Genomic DNA, 8,986 nt, shown 5'->3' with positions numbered 1-8,986 from the left:
GTTGATATTGAAATAGGGCAAACTTCGAGCAATCGTGATATATGGTGGTCACATGGAGTGGCAGTTACGTCGGCAAAATTTAGGACACCGAGAATGTTAGCCTCATTAAATTTGGGGACCAACTGGAAATGAATGACTTCTTCTCGCTTGTGTTAGGTGCAACGTTTGTCAGTTACTTAAATTAACACGAGTTAACATTAGAAAGCCTGCTTACATATTAAAAAGGGCTATTTATACCGGCACGGTTAGTTGAAAGCCTTTTACCAGTACCATTTGCTCCTGGGATAATGAAGTCCGGATAGCGGTCAAATCATTTAATAATATGCTTGTGATCGTCTCCTCTACCACAATGCCTTTGAGAGAGTTGGACAGTTTCAGCTGTGTGATGTTAATTAACAACTATTGGATGAGGTTGAGCATGATAGCGATAATTATCAAGGTCAAAGTTTGTTTTATCTGCTGAAGCCGAAGACTGAGGCAGATAACACAAATGGGGCTATGATAGTTATTGCTATCATGCGAAAACAGAATCCGATAATTGTTTGATTATGCTTATTCCTGAGCTGAGCTCTGCCATGACAAAACTGATCCAGGATACGCCAAAATCAATATATCATTCCCTCCCCCCCAAAACAATCACCCAACCATGCACCAGCAGCCCTTTCAGAATACAATAATAATATTTCGCCATTGGGAATTTGCGGAAAACAGCGGAATTATGTCGAGATTTTTTATTGGTCCAACAGAAATCCAATCAAACAATCGCTTATATGGCCATGATAACAAACAGAGATAAAGAAAGTCATTTTTCTTTAGTTCCATCAACATATGTTTGAAACGCAGAGATATAGAAATGCATTAAGAAATGATGAAACGAGTTCGAAAAAAATCGAATTTCTTTAACTTGGGGATACAAATTGAGCCTGCAATGGAGCAAAGTCTTTAAAAAGGTTGAGACTCGTTTTCATCCGGAATATTTGATGACCCATACGCGAGACCGGGAGATTTTGTTGTGTATGGGGGAGACTCCCGGATGATTTGGGAGAAAAGGCACGTATGTAAAGTACACCCCCATCACGTGTTTGAGGTCATCAGTGATACATCGGTTTAGTTAATCTGATTATTACCGCTGGATGACTACGAAAACAAAACCAATTCGCATCACAACTTCAGGAGTTAGATCCTATGGTATTTCCAGTTTTTGTTTTTCAGTGCGCAGGAAATGGAGTTCACTTTGATAATGGTACCTTTTCTGGTAGACGTATATGACATGCAGGTTTCACCAATACAACAAGAAACGGTTTCTTGGTCCCCCCCTCTTGTTCAAGAGGGTATTATCCTGATGTCTTAGGTAATATTTTTTAATCAAAACAATAAACTAAGACACAGGAGGGTGTCATCGAGTAACCAACTCGACTCATTGTTGCCAGGACCTTACTGAGGATAGCAGCATTGGTAATATGGTATTCAGCACATCTCAAATCAGTATTGTATGGTGACAGTGGCTGCTGCACTACTCAACTGACTTAAAATACAAAATGCAAATCAGGAGTCAGCATATACCACGTGGCACCTCTACTGGGATTGTGTATGCTGCACTACTCAACTGAAGTCATCAAACATAAATTCAGGAGTCAGCATAATCCACATAACCCTCACCAATTCACCAACCTAAATCAAACTGATAATGTTAGCAGGAAGTCCAAGAAAACGCCATTGCTATTTCTGGTCATCTGGTGAAACACTTCTGCTGTGCATACATTATGCATTTGAACACATGCAACAGAGGCCTGGGACATTAGGGATCTAGGTGTATTAAATTTTAATTTATCCACTCCACACCAGAAACAGCACCTGAAATACAAAAGCTGTTAGGCATGTGAACAAAATGCAATAATTAACTTAAATTTATTTAGGTGACAAGTATAACTTTAAATACATATATATACCTCAGATCAACACCAAAACAAGGCAACTCTAATTTTGATTCCAAGTAGAGTTTGACAGAAATACCATTGTCATTGCTTATCTCCAGCCTCACAACTGCAGCATGGCCTTCATGGCCACCCAGGCTGACTTTGGCATCCTGATGAAATAAATAAGTATAATTTATGCATTTACACAAGCACTTGCAGTGAGAAAAGATTAAAATATACTGTTGAGAATAGGTTAACTTCTAAGGTAAACGTTCAACATCAAAAATGTAAAAATGCTTTATTCAATGATTCAATTCAACACAGCCTCAATCGGGTAGTGTGAGGTTGTGTAGAAGTTTTAAAACACTTCTAATTGTTCTAAATGTTTACTTACACCACAAGCTCCTGATAGTCGAGCATCCAACAATAGTTTCAGGTGGCCTACAGCATCAGCTTGTGCTGAGGAGTGGACCTTTGTGCATCCAACTGCATAGAGCGGACATGAAGGGCCCTCCTTGACACACACAAAAGCCAAGTGTGACGGCATCTTGCATCTATGTACAAAGGTTATGTAATCGTCCATTAAATAATAAAATACAGCTATAAGCAATTGTTAAACAACTTTCAAACAGTAATGTGGACCCACACATTTATTACTTGTTGAAAAGGTACCAAACAATCATATACCTTTCAACTTGTACCCCACAATTATTTGGGCAAGTCACCAATTTGGCAATACACAGCTCATTGTGGGCTGACAACTCACTATGAGGAATCTCAAAGGTACAATAGGAGCATTTCACTGGACGATGTGGACAGGTGAGCAGATGCTGGGCAAGTTCATGTTTATATGCACGAAGAATGCAGCCCCAGCCCTTAAACTTGCATTCCACAACCTTCATGTCACAGCAAGGAAGGTGGCTTTCAAGAGAAGATAGTGGTCCAGTCCAGTGACATCCTCCAGGTCGAGCTATTGTTGATGTGCACTTCACTCTTCTCTTAGCAATGGCACCTTCCATGGCTAGATTTCTCACCAACAGCCCACGCAGATTGCTCCTGTCTACAGGGCAACAGGTGTTGTTTACTTGCCATTTTGTAATGCACTCTTTACAGAATGAATGACCATCCTGGCAAGTGACTGGGTGGTTGAATACAGCAAAACTGAAAACAAAATTTGAAGGTATAAAGTAAAAAGTGGGTCGATTGGACCCACAAAACAGGGCCTTGAGATGGGGAATTCTTGTTTCGCGAAGGGTATACCAGGTACCATGGTCCAATTCATTGTGGCACCTAGATGGGCACCATTCGTTAATACGCTGGAAGTTCGTCATTCATAGTTGTATAGATGGGTTTTCGAGGCGTATAATATATTTAAAGTGTAATTCAAATAACCTGGCAGAGATGGTGCTTGACCTGTTTTTAGATGCAGTCAACAGAGATGGTGAGCGTTGGCCATCAAGGATCAGAGTTGATAGGAGAGTTGAAAGCGTCCTTGTTTGTAATGCAATGGTACAATAGGAGCATTTCACTGGACGATGTGGACAGGTGAGCAGATGCTGGGCAAGTTCATGTTTATATGCACAAAGAATGCAGCCCCAGCCCTTAAACTTGCATTCCACAACCTTCATGTCACAGCAAGGAAGGTGGCTTTCAAGAGAAGATAGTGGTCCAGTCCAGTGACATCCTCCAGGTCGAGCTATTGTTGATGTGCACTTCACTCTTCTCTTAGCAATGGCACCTTCCATGGCTAGATTTCTCACCAACAGCCCACGCAGATTGCTCCTGTCTACAGGGCAACAGGCGTTGTTTACTTGCCATTTTGTAATGCACTCTTTACAGAATGAATGACCATCCTGGCAAGTGACTGGGTGGTTGAATACAGCAAAACTGAAAACAAAATTTGAAGGTATAAAATAAAAAGTGGGTCGATTGGACCCACAAAACAGGGCCTTGAGATGGGGAATTCTTGTTTCGCGAAGGGTATACCAGGTACCATGGTCCAATTCATTGTGGCACCTAGATGGGCACCATTCGTTAATACGCTGGAAGTTCGTCATTCATAGTTGTATAGATGGGTTTTCGAGGTGTATAATGTATTTAAAGTGTAATTCAAATAACCTGGCAGAGATGGTGCTTGACCTGTTTTTAGATGCAGTCAACAGAGATGGTGAGCGTTGGCCATCGAGGATCAGAGTTGATAGGAGAGTTGAAAGCGTCCTTGTTTGTAATGCAATGGTACAATTTCGAGGAGAAGGAAGAGCAAGTTTCATTGCTGGTCCCTCGACACAATCAGAGGATGGAGCGTCTCTGGAGAGAGGTCTACCGATGTGTTTGTCACCTGTATTACTAGCGGAGCTCCGCGCGCCGAGCACCATAGTTAAGAAAATATGGTAACCCATCGATGTGAGAAAATTTGGTTTTATAGCCATGACGTACGTACGTCCGTCCGCCTGTTCATGTATGCCAATGTGACCAGTACACGTAACCATATCACGGGCTAATTAAAGTTTAGAGCTCATCCAGGAGGCAATACTCCATTTGACACTAACTAGTTTACAGCATACATCTTTGATATTGGACATCAATGTTATGGTCAATTGACACCTGTCAAACCCAGGTATCCGCTGACCAGTATCACGTGACGATATAGCGGGCTCAAGTTAGACCTTATTGAGGTCAGCTGTTTTTTTTAAGGTATTCCTGGAGGATAAAGTTATCTTCTTGGATTACTTCGGTTTTTTGACATGTGAAACATTATTGATAAAGTAGCATACTTGCCAAATTTAACGGCTGGAAAACGCCGGGATTCTGAGATACAAGTTTTAGAAGTTTCGTTTCCAAGTAGGGATTTCGCGGCAAAATAGAGATTTGATGCCAGAGCAAACGTGTTTGCGGTCCCCGAAGGAATTTCCTGGAATATGCCTTGTTGACAGATCCATTTGATAAAATCATTCGATAATGAAATACGAATCCTCTTTGATCATGGACACGAGTCGGGAACATGCGCTGGTGGCGTTAGATCGCAGTTTTCAAGAACGCGGGTAAATAAGATTTCTTTTTGAGTGAAGTTCTTGTTTCCATTTTATTGAGAATAAGAGCTGGCAATGATGCGACCTCCTTTTGCTTGCAGTTTCAGATCTACGCCTCCAGGGCTAAGGCACCTTCTAGCACGTTTTTCGTGCAAAATGGGTGAAAGCGCCGACCAAGCCAGAAGGCGCTGTTATAGGCGCTTGTTTGGCATACTTTGGGTAAGTCTCTGACTCTATGTGTGATATTATGTCATTTTTTTGAAGGGAAACTAATGAAGCTTACCTTCATTGTTTGCCTAACCATGTCCTTATGACCTTCGATCTCGCATTGAACTCATAGCTACTCGCTGACATCGTCACAAAGTCATCAAGCACGTCCCGAAAATTGAATTCCTTGTGCGCAGTGAGTAAAGTGCCACGCGCAGTGTGTCCTAGGATTTTTTCAATACTCCCGGCAATATCTTGAGTTCCCAAGAATAAGCAATGTGACTCCATCTCAAAACTGGCGATCTTCGAATTGACACAGCCGTCGTATTTATCTCACACCCGCATCACAACGCATATGAGGCCAGTTTTTTGTCCGTATACATTCTAGTCGTATTATAAAATGGACATAATTGTAGACTATTGTTCTCGATCATTACACTCAGTGACGACCTTTTTATTTTCTCAGTTTGGGAACAAAATCGGCGCAGGGCAATTTCGGGGAAAGACTTTCCCCACGTACGTGTACCCGGAATGCATCAAAGATGTTGTCCGGGCCATAATCCAGGAAAACCTGAGGGACTATCAGGACCCGGAAAACGCTGCGGTAACATGTTTTTATTCATTTTTCCAATCCAAATGAACACGTTTTCTTGTCCCCCTTTTCTTATGTTTGTGTTGAACAGAGATCCGCTAAAGGAACGCTACAATTTCATAAGGATGGAGGGAGTGGGGTCTACCTCTAGATAATAATGTTCACTGAAAGTGCTCATTTTCTAGCCAGTAGGTAAAGTGGATGAAACTTGAAACAAAGCAAGTATCGATATTTATATAATATATTAATGAATGTAGAACATTACATAAAAATCAGTGGAGGTTACAATTATATTAGCGAGAAAATGAGAGCAGCATGTTTGACACTCACTCATTGATCATGTTTTAATTTTTTTTAGGTTTACCCCGTGACTCTAGAAGACCTCCACAGGGCAAAATGGCCAGCTATGCGGTGAACATCTACAATCTGCACTGTTGTCATTTGTTTTTTAAAAATATTTTTTACACACTGAATGTTTCCTATAATTATAAAGAACTGAAGTTATGAATAATGAAAACATTGAAATTTTTTGAAAAATATTATTTACACTGATGAGATACCAATTTTGCCACATGTACATTCATTTACAGCACATTCAATATGACAATAAAAGATATGAAAAGATTCAATTGTATCATTGTCTTGATCACATATGTATGCATTCAACTAAGGCACCAGACCCAAATATCAACACCATGTTTACCAAAGAGTACAGTTCTCAGGGTTGTACTCTAGCAGTGCCCAGTGGCCCCTGAAGACTTACTTTTGCCTATGGATGGCAAGGTATGCACAAAATTACTATGCTGGGCACCCTGAGTTTCATAGGTTCAGAGTTTTGTGCTCCAAAAAATCTTTCTTGCATTCCTTCTTTGACACTCTGAATACTGTCAGTTGTAATGTAAGAATGGTAGAACTTGGAAGAGGTCACCCCATGCTTTGCATACAAGGTAATTTTTTGGAATTAGTTTATCTTAGTGACACAATCTCTACATACTAGGTAATAGTAATATTGGTATTCTTGTCTATTTGTAATACTTGTGGCTCCCTCTGACATAAAACATACACAAAACCGTGTTTTTCACCTACAATAGATTTTTTTTGTGACCTTTACATTTTGGGATTGTGATAGGCCTGGTACCCAAGGCAAGGAACGGCCCACATAACCAAATACATATACAGTCAAACCTTGATTATCCAGAGTCAATGGGACTGTAGTGAATAGTCCAGAAATTTGAAAATGTGACTATTGATGAGGTAAACACAAATTAATTAGGACACCAATGTTTCACTTGGCAACAAAACAAGTCTCAGCCAGTCATAACTCACATTTTCAGTGCCTAAATTAAAATGAATTTGAAAGAATAACCTTTAAGGAATCTTCATTATGCCTTATTAATATTTCACAAAAATAATGGGATTAGAAGAATTGGTCTGGATAACTGAGGTTCAACTGTACCTTTATAGCAACCAAAATTGAATACTACAGTTTACAAAAAAAGAATATTTTATATTGTGGGAGCATTTCTAGGATTATGGGGGAAGTCTTTGTGCGTTTTGCGACTGTGTGTGGTACTCCCACACCATTTGCAATTCTTTCCCCCAAGAGTCACTACAGCACTTTCAGGAGCATCAGGAACAGGAACTGATGTTATTTCAGTGCCACTGACCAGTCCCTCATCAACAGCATTCTGTGCAAGGAGGACTGCTTCTTCTTCCAAAAGATCAGTCTGCTCTTCCTCTCCATATGTGTGCCTAATTTGGCAATTCTTGACATATTTCTTTCTACAAGACAAGAAAGAGACGTAAGACTATGTTTGCAAGCACTGTTATACTTCCCCTTCAGTAAGTAGTGGATTTCCTAGTACAGCAGACCTAGGAACCGTAAACCGCAGGCAACTCAAAAGACAAACAAAACAAAAAAGCCAAAACACAGAAACACAGAAACATTGGTAGCATTTCGTTTCCCACCCATTTGTGAGATATGTAACAATCTTATCATTACAAATAAAAAAGGTTCCACTATCCCACCAATACCAAAAGGCTATCTAGATGGGCAGTAATTACATTTTGATTCAGTTTGTTCAATGAAGACCTGAAAAGAGTTGTAAAAAATAATTTGGTGACCCTGTTTATAGTTGATGACCACTGCACTGATTAGTTATACCTCAATTCTTGCTCCTCGGCTCGGTTTACTTTTCTCTTGACTCTTTTCTTTTTCCCCGCATCCGTCTTGTAGTATTCCAACAGTTTCATTCTCTCTCTGTTGTCATGTTGGCACTTTAAAGAAGAATACATTGAACATAATATTCAATGAAATTATAAGTATGCACTCAAATCACATGTCCACATTCATATAATATAGAACACTGAACACAGGTGCTGAAGTTTGTCTATTCCTTTTCTGTTCTCCTCACTATATTGGAATATTTTTTTAACAGTTGATATGATCATTATAATATCCAAACAGAACTTCATATCCCAAATCATCCCCACCTAATCGTTACAAAGCAACACCTTCTTGTTATGAAATCGACAAGATTTTGTTTACATACAATCTCCTGAATTCCACTGAGTACTGGAAGGCCCATCCGAGAATACAGCTCAATGATCCAGTGGTATTGTGCCCCTTTTTCTTTGAACAGCCATGTCATGTTTGCCTGAATAAGGCCCAGATTGGTAGAGGCCTGGTAATGTTTTTGGTGTAAATTTGTATCCTTGGCCCTGAATTTTGCCAAAACACTAAAGGTGGCCTCTGGCATGTTTGAGTGCCCTTTCCCTAACTCTGGGTCAATCACACTCTTTGCATTTTTTGCCCTTTCAGCACACTCTATCTCATAGGCAAGCCCATGAAACTCACATTTCAGGGGGTGAGTAGAGTGATATGGCTGTCCTTGGCATTTCATATCTGGGTAAAACCCATTTTCATCACAATCACAATTCTTACAAGAGCACTTTGTCAGGGGATGAAAAGAACAAGACCCTCCCTCCCATTCATGAATGTCCTTGCTGTGGTATTTGCCAAGTGTCAGCATGGTCTCTCTGTACTTTTCAGGACTATTACCAGCCTGAACTAGTGCACAGTAGTGATTCTGCTTGGCATTTTGAATAAATCCGGGCCCTATACAACCACATACAGGTTTGTTCCTTGTTGCAACAAAAGTATGCTTTTTGCCAGCACAGCAGCATTTCAATGATTCTATAGAAGGAAATTCTGATTTGTGCAAGGCAATAAATCCTGGGGT

The 8,986-nt window shown here is 40.2% G+C and overlaps 1 protein-coding gene and 1 pseudogene across 1 annotated transcript in view; one reads left to right on the top strand and one right to left on the bottom strand.

Annotated features, from left to right (window-relative positions):
- Positions 1-3,317: 3,317 nt before the first annotated feature.
- Positions 3,318-8,986, top strand: part of LOC138031535 (uncharacterized) — a 10,419-nt pseudogene continuing 4,750 nt past the window's right edge.
- Positions 7,250-8,986, bottom strand: part of LOC138033299 (uncharacterized) — a 2,439-nt gene continuing 702 nt past the window's right edge. The window contains exons 1-3 of the mRNA XM_068881053.1: positions 8,297-8,986; positions 7,909-8,021; positions 7,250-7,526 (exon numbers count right to left, since the gene is read on the bottom strand). The exon at positions 8,297-8,986 is cut by the window's right edge and continues 702 nt beyond it. Of these exons, the coding sequence (XP_068737154.1) occupies positions 7,250-7,526; positions 7,909-8,021; positions 8,297-8,986 (1,080 nt within the window). The remainder of the gene's footprint in view (positions 7,527-7,908; positions 8,022-8,296) is intronic.

Source organism: Montipora capricornis, chromosome 14 (assembly GCF_036669925.1).
Source record: "Montipora capricornis isolate CH-2021 chromosome 14, ASM3666992v2, whole genome shotgun sequence".
Lineage (NCBI taxonomy): Eukaryota > Metazoa > Cnidaria > Anthozoa > Scleractinia > Acroporidae > Montipora > Montipora capricornis.
Note: the sequence above shows the minus strand (reverse complement) of the source record. Positions and strands in the feature narration are given on the sequence as shown.